At 42.1% G+C, this 14,723-nt stretch overlaps 3 protein-coding genes across 4 annotated transcripts; 2 read left to right on the top strand and 1 right to left on the bottom strand.

The window, feature by feature from the left end:
• The first annotated feature begins 1,983 nt into the window (after window positions 1–1,983).
• ASDURF (ASNSD1 upstream open reading frame) lies at window positions 1,984–5,564 on the top strand. Its single transcript, XM_069021964.1, has 4 exons — window positions 1,984–2,156; window positions 4,216–4,269; window positions 4,807–4,882; window positions 5,475–5,564. The coding sequence occupies exons 1-4, from the start codon at window positions 2,082–2,084 to the stop codon at window positions 5,543–5,545; spliced, it is 276 nt and encodes a 91-aa protein (XP_068878065.1). The 5' UTR covers window positions 1,984–2,081; the 3' UTR covers window positions 5,546–5,564.
• A 3-nt stretch (window positions 5,565–5,567) lies between these two features.
• ASNSD1 (asparagine synthetase domain containing 1) lies at window positions 5,568–9,306 on the top strand. The gene is made up of 3 exons (XM_069021957.1): window positions 5,568–7,052; window positions 7,952–8,133; window positions 8,975–9,306. The coding sequence occupies exons 1-3, from the start codon at window positions 5,568–5,570 to the stop codon at window positions 9,234–9,236; spliced, it is 1,929 nt and encodes a 642-aa protein (XP_068878058.1). The 3' UTR covers window positions 9,237–9,306.
• Window positions 9,307–9,391: 85 nt separating this feature from the next.
• On the bottom strand, window positions 9,392–14,474 carry OSGEPL1 (O-sialoglycoprotein endopeptidase like 1). 2 transcript variants are annotated; one of them, XM_069021960.1, is made up of 8 exons: window positions 14,208–14,474; window positions 13,819–14,057; window positions 12,815–13,202; window positions 11,720–11,924; window positions 11,491–11,639; window positions 10,801–10,931; window positions 10,558–10,629; window positions 9,392–9,697 (listed from the first exon to the last, which is right to left on the bottom strand). In XM_069021960.1, exons 2-8 carry the CDS (start codon window positions 14,028–14,030, stop codon window positions 9,607–9,609), a joined length of 1,248 nt encoding a protein of 415 aa, XP_068878061.1. In that variant the 5' UTR covers window positions 14,031–14,057; window positions 14,208–14,474; the 3' UTR covers window positions 9,392–9,606. The 2 variants fall into 2 exon arrangements, with proteins under 2 accessions (XP_068878061.1, XP_068878059.1); XM_069021958.1 differs by having other exon boundaries at window positions 13,819–14,068.
• Between the last annotated feature and the right edge of the window lie 249 nt (window positions 14,475–14,723).

The raw sequence follows: 14,723 nt of genomic DNA on the forward strand, positions 1-14,723 counted from the left end.
GAATCCATTCATTTTAAAAAGGACCTATCAAAAGCCTACTCCATATCAGTAGAAGAATCACCAATTTGCGGTAAGACTAGAAGTTAAAAACATTCCACATTTGCTATTATGCCTCAAAACCATTATCACCACTCTTCTGAACGAATCAATAAAACTGAGTGATGGATTTTTGATTAATAAACATTAACTGCATTTATTACTGAACGTAAAAAGGATAATCAGTACAGAAATTATACTTTGACTACTGAGTTACTTGATCATCAACCTTTGTAACGTATGAACAACAAATAAAACACTTGGACAGCAGCGGGTTGGGACTTACTCAGATTAAACAAATTACTCAACAGAACAACAGTGACAAACTACAAAGCGCACTGAGCAACAGCATCAGAACTGATCTGTGTGACCCAGATACGTGTATTTCTCCTAGAATTCAAAGGACAAGCCCCAGAACCCCGGGCAACAACTCCACAGCAGATTCAGTTGCTCTGCTTTGGGACTGCTGGAATCACAGCAGCACTGTGCACTGCAGAGAAAAACAGATCGCCTCCCTCCCCTGTCCCACTACACAGCCCTACATGCAGCTGTGGTGAGGCAAGGCTGGAGGCACAAGTGTGTGCTTAAAGGTGGAGGGAAGAGCAAGACTGACCTTTTAGGGAAGTGTAACCTCAGTTTCTCTTTCAATTAAAAGCAAATAAGCATCATGTTTGCACATCAATGTCAAATATTCTTACAGCCAAATTGTCTTTCTTCATCCTTCTACTAGGAGCCAAAATCCTTATTCTTCCTCTACTGCTGCCAAAAATTTTTATCAACATCACAGACATTCCATCCAAGCTCATGTATACAGCCAAGGGGCAATCTTGCTCACAAACTCTAAATATTATCAAAATATATAATATGTATGATTATGTGAGCCATAAAGCAAAAAAAGTCAACACTCTTACCTCTCTTGCTAAAGTTGCAAATATTTCATATGGTTCGTGAAGATTTGAACTTTATTTGCACTGCAGTCAGTACCACAAAGACCACAAGTGGGATAGAAATCTCATAAAATCCAACAACTGAGCAGACTGTAAGTTTGGATTATGCTTGAGTGTTTAGAATAATTATTCAATGTTTAAAAAGAAGAAGAGGGATAAAAATAAGACAATAATGTATTTATAAAGACAGGTAGACACATGCCTCACTGTGTCATATCTATAGTAGAATGGAAGAGATGGAGAAATGCTAAGATCATCTTAGGTGGATGGTCTTAAACATCCATCTTATATAATAAAAAACTCATAGAATCATAGAATGGTTTGGGTTGGAAGAGACCTTAAAGGTCATCTCGTTTCACCCCCTGCCGTAGGCAGGGACTAGACCAGGTGGCTCAAAGCTCTGTGCAACCTGGCCTTGAACACTTCCAGGGATGGAGCTGCCACAGCCAACCTGTGCGAGTGTCTCACTGACCCCCTCCGTGTAAACAATTTCCATCAAGTATCTAATCTAAACCTGCCCTCTCTCAGTTTAAATCCGTTCCCCCTTGTCCTGTTCTAAAAAGTCCCTCTGTATCTTTCTTGTAGAAACAAGTCCTAATAATTAACACAGTGAAATATATGATCCTAATATCTGTAAACAGTGTATGATTCATATCTCTCCTGTAATACCTTCAAGCAAACCGCTTAAAAGGGTTTGACAGCCCGCTGCCCGACAACAGCCCGGGGTCACACCACACCAAGCCGGCTCCTTTCCTCTTCCGGGTGTTCCGGCACACTCCACAAGGGGCACAGTTTCCAAGCCTCATTCCAAACATTTTAACTTGGGCCTGTCCCGGACACGGCTCCCGGGAACTCTGTCCCGCCCGGGGCACCCGGCGCAGTTCTGGCTTTCTCCGGGCGGGGGCGCGAGCCCCCTCAGCACTCCCGCCATCGGCTCGCGCCCTTGCGCGTGCTCGGCCGCGGCTGCTGATTGGTGGCGTTCCGCGCGGCCCCGCCCGCGCGCAGGCGCGCTGTTGCGGCCGGCCGTAGCGGCTGTGCGTCGGGACGCGTGGGGCTGTCGCCGCTGTCGCGTTTGAGCGCCCGCTGCCCGCCGGGGCCATGTCGGGCCTCCTGCCGCGGCAGGAGGATGGGGAGAGCGCGGCGCTGCGCCAAAAGGAGGAGCTGAGCCGGCGGGTGAGCGGAGGCGGCTACGTGGGGCCCTGTTGCCGGGGTCTGGGCCGAGGCGCGGGCAGCCCCCGGAGTCTGTCGCCTCGGGTGCGAGCAGCGTGAGGAAGAGGAGGGCGGGTGCTGTCGGGGGCTGGGGCTCTTGTGCCCGGGCTTGTGCCGTCGGGCCCCGAGAGCGCCCCGCGTGTAGCGAGCCCGTGTCGCCTCGCTAATAGCTCGCTTGCCAGATTGGCATTTTGGGTTTTACTGCTTCAAGTTGAGCTTGAAATATCAAGTGAGGCGCAGTGAGATTTTTCTCATAGAATGGTAGAGTAACGTGAGTTGCAAGAGACTCCCAATGATCGAGTCCAATTCCCGCTCTGTGCAGGACACCCCAAGAATCACAGCATGTGCCTGAGAGCGTTATCCAAAAACTGTTTGAACTCTGTCAGGCTTGGTGCTGTGACCACTTCCCTGGGGAGTTCAGTGCCCAACCACCCTCTGGGTGAAAAACCTTTTCCTGATATCCAACCTAAACATCCTCTGACCCAGCTCCAGGCCGTTCCCTGTGGTACTGTCACTGGTCACCAGGGAGACGAAAGCAGTGTCTGCCCCTCCACTTCCCCTCCTGAGGAACTTGTAGACTGCTGTGAGGTTTCCATTCAGTCTCCTCCAGGCTGAACAAACCAAGCGTCCTCAGCTGCTTCTCATATGGCTTCCCTGTAGTACCTACTTCAGCTTTATCTGCCCAAAATGTCCCAAAGGATTTCAGCCGCAGAGGCTGGTGCTCCTTGTGCATCTGCTCCCTCTTCCCTGGTGCCCGTAGCTTTGCTCAGTATGCAATCTGCCAAGCAATGTGGAACTGCTTTCACTCCAAAAAATCTCATAGCAACCTTCCAGTGTTCCAAGAGGGCCTAAGGGGAAGCCAGACAGGGGCCCTTCAGCAGGAACTGTAGTGGTAAGACAGGGAGTAATGGGTACAAATTGAAAGAGGGCAGATTTGGGTTAGATACTAGGCAGAAATTCTATACTGTGAGGATGGTGAGGCACTGGCACAGGTTGCCCAGAGAAGCTGTGGATGCCCCAACCCTGGAAGTGTTCAAGGCCAGGTTGGATAAAGCCTGGAGCAACCACATCTAGGGAGGTGTCCCTGCCATGTTGTATAGAGCCAGTGATGTTTTTGATTGCCTGGGAAGCTGCAAAGCTGGGGCATCACAGAGCTACAGATTGTCACTTCTGTTGTGCCTAAGTGGCATCCATTGAAGAGGATGGCACTGCTGCTTTGCCTGTTGGTGTTGTAGATATAAGACATTAATGTAGCTGCTGGAAAAGTTGTACTTCCAGTGTGCTGTATTCAGTTTGGCTGACCTCGTTCTGTGGCAGCTTCCTATTGTTACACCAATTCTAGGAGGTACAAAGGAAGAACAGAGAAACCCATATTGTTTGCTTCTAACAAAAAGCATTGTGCCCTCTGAACAGATTTTGTTGTAGTTTTTGGCTTTTGCAATAGTCCTGATTACTCTTTAGCATTCACAGCTGTCATTGTAAAAGAAAATGGGAATATCTGCCACATCTCTTAGTGCAGAACAGAGTGGTAAATCCCACTAATGAAGTTAAGGTAAAAATCCAGAGCAACAGAAAGGTTCCCATTGCTCCTAATACAGTTCTAGAGTATTTGGGTTTTCATTCATTTCATTTTGAATCTGGAGCATGCCTGTGACTATAAAGTGTATTTTTGATATTATGCTGAATTTTGTTTTCTAAAGTTATTTGATGTTGTATTAGTTGTGTACATGTTTTCTTCTCTTCTGAGGGGGATAAATGTGCTCTCTGATTATAAATAGCTGTAGGTACTCTGGCTTCCCAGAGGCTTTTGAGGGCAGGAGAAATACCAATGCATGCAAGATAACCTGTTTCTAGAGAAGTATGTAACTTTTATATTTACTTTGTCTTCAGTGATTCATTTGGAGAACAGCAGCTACACAGGCATGTTGCTGTCTTAAAATATCAGTAGACATGCTCACCACTAGGATTGTAATATGATGGCTTGTATTTATCATTAAATTCAAATGCATCTTTTGCCTTTCAGATTAAAGAGCAGAAGGTTGTAGTCGACGAGCTTTCTAATTTGAAGAAGAACCGGGTAAGATTTTACAGATTTGCTTTTGACTATTTCATTTTAGCAGAGAAATAAAATAGAGACAAGAAGGGAAACAAAATCAGAACATGCTGACTTTAGTTTGTTTTAATACAGATTTTAATACACATGTGGTCTGCTGTTCCCAGAACAATTTGTCCTGCAAATGATTTGATTGTGTGTACTTGTGCAGTGTAACACAGTATGTTGTTGGGATTTCTTCTTTTTTTATGTTTTGAGTTATTTCATTAAGATGTTTGAGTTGATCACAAGGATTCATGAAGTGTTCTTAATTCTTCTGTGCATTGTTTAAAATAGAATGTGATCCCTTGTGGATGAGGAAAAGAGAAATTCAGAATTGTCTTGGGTTGAGAGTTAAATGCTTTTGATGGTACAGCATTAGAATGTTGGTGTTGGCAGGGCAAAACTTACTCCTTCACTTTTATACCAGGAGTGTCTCTTTGGACCCACACCAGCTCCTGCTGCAATGTGGTTCCAGAATCTGCTGATTTGACTTAATACAGTGTGGGTTTTGTTTTACAGAAAGTTTATAAGCAGCAACCCAATAGCAACATATTCTTCCTTGCAGACCGAACAGAAACACTGTCTCAATGCAAAAGTAAGTTTGCAGTGTAAAAGCATCTCAAATAGTTGAATATTTAAAAGCTGTATTTGTAGCTGATTTCAGAGATATGTTAAAATGAGAAACTGGCAGCTGTGTGTCAAATACAGGTAATAGGAGAATGGATATTAGAGGTGATGATGGAACAAGAATTAGAAGAGTATAAATTTAGAAGTATAAATTTAATTCTCTGGAGTGAAGAATTGCTACTTCTCTTTGCTTTGATTTGCATTAATAGTGTTGCCATTTTAATTGTCAGTTCCCTCTTCTTACTACAAATGTTTAAGTCATACTGATTATATAGGTGGGAGTTGGCCATTCCCCTATTGCACTGTGGCTTTCTGTGGAAGAAAAAAAATCATCATTCTTGTATAATTAAAGAGGAACATGCTACAGTAAGCTTATATAGCTTGTGTTGGTAATGATGGAACACAAACATAGCACTTTGGTTAATTAGTGTTTTATGTTTATCACTTAAATTGATCAAGTGGCTGGAATTACTGACTTTGTAGATATACTCTTAAACTTATCTACACGTAAACTTTCTCGTTTATGAAAATGATTATTTGTATAATTTTGTCTTACACAGATACGTTAGATGAGTTAAAGAAGGCACATCAGGAGCTGGAAAATTCAGAAAAGGCTAAAATCAAGAAGTAGTTCCTGTGAATTCCCTGTTGCAATGTGTGGTATTTGCTGTGTTGTTACCTTGTGCAGCCAGCGTGCGATTTGTGATTTCCTTAGTGAAGACATCCTCTGCCATCTGAGAAGACGAGGACCAGACAGTAGTAAACAGTTGATAAAAACTGTGTCTGATCTCTCTTACGAATGTCTGTTTTCAGGCCATGTACTACACTTGAGGGGACTGGTGACTCCTCAGCCTCTGGAAGATGCCAATAGCAATATTTTCCTTTGGAATGGAGAAATTTTCAATGGAGTGCATGTAGGAGACCTAGAGAATGATACTGAAGTAATGTTTCATCATCTGGCTTTATGCAGCAGTGAAATGGACATTTTGTCACTCTTCTCATCACTGCAGGGTCCCTGGTCTTTTATTTATTATGAAGCACCCAGACACAATTTATGGTTTGGCAGAGATTATTTTGGTCGTCGTAGTTTGCTTTGGCAATTCAGTAATGAGGTTGACAGTGCTTTCTGTCTCACATCTGTAAGTGGTTGTTCTGAATCAGGCAGCCAATGGCAAGAAGTCCCAGCATCTGGAATTTTCAAAATTGATCTCAAAGCTTGCGCAACAACTAAATCTTTGTCTTTAACATTGTTTCCATGGAAGTACAGCTGCAGAGAGAAAGCAGTAGAAAAAACATGCATTAATGTTCTTGACCAAGTGTCAAAAGACTTACCAAACCATGTACGTCTTGTGGGGAATGAATCAAAGCTGTGTCTTAGGGCACCAGTTATCCCCTTAAATAAAACAGTTTCTCAGGCTTCAGGTGTGTGTCCAGACTCTAATTTTAGCAACATTAACTGTGTGGTTTCTGTAGAAACCCTTCAAGAATTTCTTGCAGAGGAGCACAAGAAAAAATTAGCCTGTCAGTTTATTGATGTTTTAAATGAAGCAGTCAAGAGGCGAGTTCTATGTCTCTTCAGAGATCGAGATCAGAAAACAAGGGAAGTTCCAAGCATGTCTCATAAGGAAGCACATGTTGCAGTGCTTTTTTCTGGTGGCATTGATTCTATGGTTATTGCAGCCCTGGCTGATAAACATGTGCCTTTGGAGGAGCCAATTGATCTTCTCAATGTAGCTTTCATGATGAAAGAGCAAGCTAAGCACAAGGGTACCACTAAAAGACATACCAGCCATGAAGTACAGCTTGATTTGCTTTGTCCTCAAGAAAGCTGTCAGGATCTTGATGCTGACACTGGTACTCATTTATCTTGCTTTGATGTTCCTGACAGAATCACTGGTAGGGCAGGACTGAAGGAATTAGAAGCCATTAACCCTTCAAGAACCTGGAACTTTGTGGAAATTAATGTAACACTAGAGGAATTGAAAAAAATGAGAAAACAACGCATTCATTACCTAATCTATCCACTGGATACAGTCTTAGATGACAGTATTGGCTGTGCAATTTGGTTTGCTTCCAGAGGAGAGGGTTTTATTAGTAACCAAGGAGAAGGACTGAAACCATATAAAAGTCCTGCAAAGGTACTGGGTTTTTCTGTTTTGTTTTCTGCCTTATGTTTGACCTCTGAATGTAAAAACAGTTTTGTTGATTCAGAAATCAGCTGGGATGTTTTGCTATTTATAAGGCTTCTGAAATTCAGTGTCAGGATGTAGAATAGTTCTATAATGACAGAATTTTTGTAATTCTAGAGTTAAAAATCACATTCAGTTCGTCATGTAGTGTGCATGGCTTTTCAGTGAACTTGGATATGCAATAATATGAATAGGAAAAAAATAACCACCATCTATAATTTTTGATTCTGATTTCTCACTTCTCTATTCCTGATGGTTTGTGTAGGGAAGAATGAACTGTTTAATTTCAGCTGTTGAAGGCACAGTAATGGGCCAGATGTAATAGTGTTTTTTCTCTTGATAACATTTTACTGTACTTACTGAGTAGTGTAAGCCATTTTTACTTTGTGTAATGTAGTTGTTACTAACCCACTAGCTGGTAAAGTAATAGTACTCTGGGTGTACATTTAGGTGACTATTTACAACATATGACATAATCTTTGGCAATAATTTTTAAAGGCTGGTGTTCAACAAATGCTGTTTATTATCATAGAATCGAACAAAGACATTCTTCAAATATACTGGTGTATATGATACATATGACGTTATTTTGATGTTTTTTCTTTGCTCCACTAGCAGTGTTTGTCTGTACTTTTATGTCTGATTGTGAACATGATTCAAGTTACCAGTGACTTTACTGGGAATTACTTCAGGCTTTGTGAATGTGTAAGGCACTGCTCATCCTGATAGGTAATATCTTTAGAAGATGTGTATTAAAATTTTTCTCCTTAAGATGCAGTTAAACATTTAAGATCTGTTACATATTAACTTGCATAGACTCTAAGTTTTCTTATATTCTGTTTTCATAGGTTGTGCTTACAGGAATTGGAGCAGATGAGCAGCTTGCTGGGTATTCTCGACATCGTGTTTGCTTCAGAAAAGATGGCCTAGAGGGTCTTAATAAAGAACTTGAAATGGAGTTAGGTCGCATTTCTTCTCGAAATCTTGGTAGAGATGACAGGATCATCGGTGATCATGGAAAAGAAGCCAGGTATTACTGTTTTAACATGGAGCAAAACTGGTTTTGCCAGTTAGATGCAGTTTTTAACACTCCTAACAAAATCTTAATTGAAACTTCTGTGTTTTATTGTCTAATTCTGCTGCAGTTTTGTTAATGTGTACTGTGTTGTGGAGTTGTTGGTTTTGTTTTTTTAAAAAGTGGTCTGTAGTATACTGTGGAAGAGTTACTTAAGGAAATTCAGCAACTTGATTTCCATCTAGTTTTAAGAAGCAGCAACAGATGTTGAAATAGGGAAATTTAAGCTGGTTTTATAATTGTAAGCTAAACAGTCTTTTGCACAACTTTGAAGTGTTCTGGTGTGGACCTTTGGTGAGTGTTTTTGGAGAATGACTATGTAACAGAAGTTGTGTATTCCTGTCCATGCAGTAAAGGCACAGTCAATATCCACCACATTTCCTGGCTGTTAAATCTGAAGAGTTGAAGAATCATTTTATTTGTATCTACTTCCTCCATGCTACCCTTAACTTGCAAAAAATTCCTTAGGTGTTACCAGTAGCAGAGGCCACTCAGGTGCATGAAAGGTTTTTTCATGTGATCTTTGTGCCAGAGTTTTTCCAAATCCATTCGTAGCCGCACATTTTCAGTTCAGCACAAGAACACTTGCAGTGGTGGATGTACAGTGCTCTTAACCATGCATGTGATTAGGTGTGAATGCCTGAAATTCAGAATGATATCAGAATTTGTTATGTAAATCTTTTTGTTTCAAATTTATGGTGTAGTTTCACACAGTCTTTGCATGTGGTAAAGAGGAAAACCAAGACTATTCCTATGAAATTTTTAAAGGGCCCTTCCCCACCTGTATCTCTTTCAGGTTTCCTTTTCTTGATGAAGATGTTGTTTCATTCCTCAATTCTCTGCCTGTCTCAGAAAAAGCTGATTTGACTTTACCTCGAGGGATCGGTGAGAAACTGATTCTGCGCCTTGCAGCCAAGGAGTTGGGCCTGACAGCCTCGACTGTTTTGCCAAAAAGGGCTGTACAGTTTGGATCTCGGATTGCAAAACTAGAGAGCAACAGTGAAAAAGCATCTGACACATGCAGCAGACTGAAGTTACTTTCAGTAGATGAATTATAAAGCTGTATTTTGAGATATTGCACTTATTCTATATGCAAATTCAGTAAATCTTCATGAAGTTTTCTTAGAATGTTCAGTCTAGTTTTTTTTACACACTTGGACATAATTATTAAAAATCATAGTTGTACTTGTGTATGTGAACAAGAGACTCACCATGAATGCATCCTGCGCTTTTATTTTTTTTTGTTGTTTTAATACTGAGAATGCTTAGTGTGGCATAGTAACTGGAGTCACTTTGGTGATAGCACACAGCATTTGTTTCTCTGATGGGTGATTGTCAACACTTGTAATCCAAGTGCAGTCACTAAACGTAACAGCATTGAAACAGTTCTTACTGAACAAGTTATAGTTGCATTTATTAAGTTACTTTTTAAGATGCCAACCATCGTATCTTTTTTAATTTTGGCACCTTGATGGAATCTTCTTCAACTCTCTTTGAAATATCAATTCCAAGGGGAGCTCTAGAAAACAAAATTAAGAATTTGTTAAAAATTAACATCATCATTGCCATAGCACACAGATGTACAGCTTCACAGACGTTTTTTACAATTGGCACAAGAGTCGAAGTATTTCAGTACATTCCCTGCACTTCTAAGACTGACCATTAAAATGATCTGTCTGAAGCTGTACCTGGAAACATCTTTACACTAAGGAAATGCTTGCATTTGTAGCCATTCCAAACTCTAGAAACACAGTTGTGATTTCAAAGCCATCTTCTGGGGCTGTTTTATTTAGATTCTGATTTTAGTTGATAATTTATTTTATATCTCACTGATGAATGCAAGACACACTAGAGATTCACAGGTATCTCCTAGGACAATCTTAAATAATGTATTTTCTACAGGACGTTAACCTTGGTCTTTTATTCACTGAAATATATACAGCAAATTATTTTTGAAGTAGGATATTTTATCATTTTTCATGTGAAAATTGATACTTTTTTTTTGTATTGAACCCATCAAGTCTGTTTTTCTGAAAAGGGAAAGGGAAAAAACCTGAAAAGAATCCCAAGTTTAAGATCAGCTGGTACTTTTGAAATATCAGCATTTTGTTTGGCCTTAAGCCTAAGATCTACACAACCATAGTAGGAAAACACATAGAACTGTTGCGATATATGGTAAATTAAGTTTCTGAGCCAAAATGAACAAAAATGCCAGCCATGATCGTTTGTATTTAACAACTGCCTTGGAACGTAACTTTTAAAATTTGTATGTGCTGCAAAGTCACTCCTCAGCAGCTTGTGCCTCTTTATCATGACCTCTTCCCCTTTCACTGCCCACAGCGAGCAGTGAGGAAAGAGACTGGGACTGCAGTCCCTTACCTTGGTTCGTAGCGGATGCCATCGGTACTGTGTAGAACCCCCAGTCCTGCACGTAACCTTTCAATGCCATTCCTGAGCAAGAAAGCAGTTACATTACAGTGTTGTCACTGTATAACTCTGTATAACTCTGAATACGAGCACAGGGTTCAGTCAGCACACAGAGAGGTTCCTGACTGAGTCCTCTGGTTCCTGTCAACTTTAAACAACATTACAGGAGCACGTACAAAGAGAAACAAATCTTACCATGCAATCATAACACCGTTATCAGTGCAGAGTCTTGGAGGAGGACACAGCAAAGCAAAATCATTTGCATCTGCCAAATTCTGTAGACCTTTTCGGATGTACTGATTACTTGCAACTCCTCCTGATACAACCTGACAGCATTCCAAAAAAAAAAAAAGGCATTAACTCAAAACTAATGATGGGTCACACACAACTAGCATCCTGTTCAAAAACGGTTATCAGTTGAAGTTCTAAAGACAGCAATAAATGCTGCATTTCAAGATTAAAACATGCCAGAAAAGAGCTAAGTGAGCTTATGCTAACAGACATTCCTGAAGCACGTCAGTCTAGTGGAAGGTGCCCCTGCCCATGGCAGGAGGGTTGGAACTGGATGATCTTTAAGGCCCCTTCCAAGCTAAACCAGTCTATGGTTCTGCTGTAACTAGAACAGCTGACAAGTACTGGGGACCACAATGTCAAATTATATGGCCTAAATTGTTATGGGAGGTTAGATTAGATAGTAAGAAAATCTCACTCTAGCTTGAAACCCAGCTAAATGTTTATATGACCATTACTTCAATCCTGGTATTTTAACAATGTAGTACCTTCAGAGATCTTCCCCACCTGTCAAGGTAGAAAGTACAGTAAGGCATCTGCATCTTCAAATGATGTTATATAGTCAGATATAAAAAGGAAAAAAAGTATACCCACCAAAGTGGCATTTTTTGATGGCAATATGCTGTTTTTGATGCAGAACAGCATGGCTCGGTATGTCCTCTGGATAATGTGAACAGCCACCGCATGCTGTACAGCAGCAGCAACATCCTTAACACAGGACAGGATCTCACCTTCTTGAATACCTATAAAAATATATCATCAAAGGGGGTTCCTGAGTCTAGGTCACCAAAAGCTCAGTTTGTATCTGACTGCCTAAAAATACCTTCTTCTTTTTCTTTTTGTACAATGGCATTATTGACAAGGTTCTGAAGTCCAGAGAAGGAGAAGCTGCAGTTCCGATAGTGTTGCATGGGCAGTCGGAAGGTGAGCAGTTCCTGGTTCCCAGTCTGAGCCAAGTGTTCTATGGCCTTCCCCCCAGCCATGCTCTGGCACTCTGGGTGCTTTTTTAGCGACAATCTTCGTGCTACCTAAGGAGATGGTAAACAACAGACTTGGAATCAGTTCCTCCTGGAACTGCATCACTGTACTGTAGTCCACAGAGTAAAATGTGACACCAAAAAATCCAATCCAATGTGAAATTACAAACAGGGCATGGTAAGAATAAGATGTAGCACCAGCCCAGCAGGATATATTTTTTTCCTGGAGTATTTAGAAATGCAATTCTAGAACAATCTGGGCAAACATAAGGATCGACAAATTTTGCAGGAAACATTAATTACTCCATTTTCGAGCAACAGGAAACACACAGAGACTGCCATACTGTATAACCAGATACACTGGAGAAAAGTTGGTTTCAGCTTTCAAAAATCCTCTTTCTTACTCCATGCACTCCCCCAATTTTTTGATTAATATGTACAAATACTGTTTAAAAATTTTGTGTCTGAGAACAAAGCCATAAGTGACCAATTTTACAGACTGTACTCAGGGACCCAGAAAACTTAAGATTCTTAAAGCCAAACCACTTTTCAAATTGTAAAAACTAAAATTAATAAGAAATGTTTTAATATGCATTGTTTTAAACCTGACAGCATCCTTCAAGATACCTCTACCAATCTTCTCAAATTAATACAACTTCTCTGTATAATCAGTATCATTGAAACTTCCAACACCAGTTTTGGTTCTGTTGCCTATTTGCTAAAATATAATTAATGTACATACATTGCAATTGATGCTTTGTGTTCATTTTTAGCAGTCTTTCGTGTCTTAAATCCATGGTACTTCAAAATAGAAAAAAAAAGTTACATAAAACTCACATTGAATTGCTGTCCTTGGGCTAATGATAATACTACCATTATGTAGTATAAATGCAATAATAAGAAGAAAACAACTAAGAAAAAGTGAGGAAAGAAAATATTACCTTATCCAGCATGTCACCTGGTGCGATGTCGATGGACTGTCCAAGCAGGAGGAAATTTGAAACTCCTTGTGCTACTGCCAAGAGACAGTGGCCTCCAGAGATTAGGAGAACTAAGAAGGGAAATTCCAGGTGATGTGTGAGCCTGATGGTCAGTGCATGAGCCTCCATGTGATGGATGGGGATGAAAGGCTTCTGGTGCCTGTTGACCAAGCTCCGGCTGTACTGCAGCCCCACGCCCAGGCTCAGAGCAAGCCCTGGTTTCACTGTAGTCGCCACAGCCGCAAGCTCGGCTACAGAAACGCCGCTGGCACGGAGGGCCTCTTGTACCACTTGATCGATGTTTTCTCTGTGAAGCTGCTGTGCCACCACAGGAATTATTCCGCCTGTTCTAGTAAAACCAAGGAATTACAATGCATCGGTACTTCATAACAGATAGAATGCCATAAAAATAGTTTTCAGGCACCTCTTAACCTTGTCATATCCTGCCTGTTTCCTTAGTGCATTCTCAAATGCACTGTCAAGAGCACTGAAGAGAGCATAATTATCAGTGGAAGGTCAGAAAAGGATGTAACTTTCCCTTTTTTGGTACAGATGCTTTTTAAATGTATCTCAACACTGTTCCAAATCAATATAACTTAATATTCACAACCCCTCACTTGTCAGTTCATGTTCTTAACCACCAATGCTTATATTTGATTAATTTTCCCTTTAAAAAGTCAAGACATTTGGTGATTTTAGCAATGATTTCATCTTTTATTCAAGCTAGAGAAGTAATCTCTCTTTGAACGCAAATACTGGAGAAAACTTGTTAAATGCATGGCATTTCTTTCCTCCCCCTTAGTACTATCTCAGGCAGTACGTGCTGTGGCCCAAGCGATTCATCTTCACACCTACCCACCACTGAGTCTTAACAGAGCAGGCAAGACTTTTATAAAGATGATCTAAGTAACAATAACAATAAAATCGTTATTGAGGCAGAAGCCTTGAGAGAAGTCTATTCTTACTGTAAATGAACATCCTTCTGACAGTGCAGTGCTTCTCCAAGAACACAGCCAGCTTCATCCACCACAGCAGCGCCGGTGTCGTCACAGCTTGTCTCTATTCCCAAAACCAGTCTTCGAAAACGCTGCTTTCCAGAGTGAGCAGAACTGCTCCTCAGACACGCAGCTCGGCCGTGCTTAACTGACTGCAAAAGGCTTTTGGCAATTCTGCTCATTGTTTATAATCTACCTGGTGGTTACGTCTAGAAGAGAACTGTATAATTTAGTATTACTGGAGGGTTTTCAAGCACGTGTTCTGCTGATTTTCTGAAGAGCTTTGGAAGTTATGAACGGCCACACATGACATTTAACACCCTAAGAAAAAGTAGTTGGGAGGTAATGTCTTGTTTTACCTGAATTACGTGTTAGGAGAGTTCCTCACCACGCTTGCTGGTGGTGCCTCTTGCAGCTGTAACGGAGGTCACAGCCCGTCCGTGGCCGGGTCACAGCCCGGGGGTGCGCGCTGCTGTGCAGGCAGGGCAGGCCTGAGCTGGCCGCTCTGCCGCTTCCCGTCACGGGCTCAGCCCCATCCCCGCGGATCCTCGTCCCGCCCGGCCAGGGGGAGCGGCGGCCGGAACCCCCCGCCGGACGCCCCGCCCGTGTCCCCGCTTCGCGCTCAGCCGCCGCCGCCCCTCGCCCGCCCCGCTCCCGGGCTCGGCTCCGCCCCGCCGGGGGCACGGGGCGGCGCTCCGGGCCCGGCGCAGCCGCTGTGGGGGAGCGCGGAGCCCTCCCCAGTCCTCCGCAACCCAAGGGCTTTGTCCGGCCGCCTCGAGGCACCCTGGCCCCGCGACCCGCGGACACTAAATTCGGGCCGTGTCGTGCAGCCCCTGCCCCTCGGCAGCGACTGTCAAAGGCAGCACAGACTTGTC

This window comes from Aphelocoma coerulescens, chromosome 7 (genome assembly GCF_041296385.1).
Source record: "Aphelocoma coerulescens isolate FSJ_1873_10779 chromosome 7, UR_Acoe_1.0, whole genome shotgun sequence".
Classification (NCBI taxonomy): Eukaryota; Metazoa; Chordata; class Aves; order Passeriformes; family Corvidae; genus Aphelocoma; species Aphelocoma coerulescens.

Excerpts from the sequence above, each read along its gene's own strand:
- ASDURF (XM_069021964.1), top strand. The coding sequence starts at position 2,082 with ATGTCGGGCCTCCTGCCGCGGCAGGAGGATGGGGAGAGCGCGGCGCTG. Across the intron at positions 4,270-4,806 it reads CTAATTTGAAGAAGAACCGG|AAAGTTTATAAGCAGCAACC; the intron begins GTAAGATTTTAC and ends TTTGTTTTACAG. Across the intron at positions 4,883-5,474 it reads AACACTGTCTCAATGCAAAA|ATACGTTAGATGAGTTAAAG; the intron begins GTAAGTTTGCAG and ends TGTCTTACACAG.
- ASNSD1 (XM_069021957.1), top strand. The coding sequence starts at position 5,568 with ATGTGTGGTATTTGCTGTGTTGTTACCTTGTGCAGCCAGCGTGCGATT. Across the intron at positions 7,053-7,951 it reads CATATAAAAGTCCTGCAAAG|GTTGTGCTTACAGGAATTGG; the intron begins GTACTGGGTTTT and ends CTGTTTTCATAG. Across the intron at positions 8,134-8,974 it reads GATCATGGAAAAGAAGCCAG|GTTTCCTTTTCTTGATGAAG; the intron begins GTATTACTGTTT and ends TATCTCTTTCAG.
- OSGEPL1 (XM_069021960.1), bottom strand. The coding sequence starts at position 14,030 with ATGAGCAGAATTGCCAAAAGCCTTTTGCAGTCAGTTAAGCACGGCCGA. Across the intron at positions 10,630-10,800 it reads AACGGTGTTATGATTGCATG|GAATGGCATTGAAAGGTTAC; the intron begins GTAAGATTTGTT and ends TTTCTTGCTCAG. Across the intron at positions 9,698-10,557 it reads GGCATCCGCTACGAACCAAG|AGCTCCCCTTGGAATTGATA; the intron begins GTAAGGGACTGC and ends TTTGTTTTCTAG.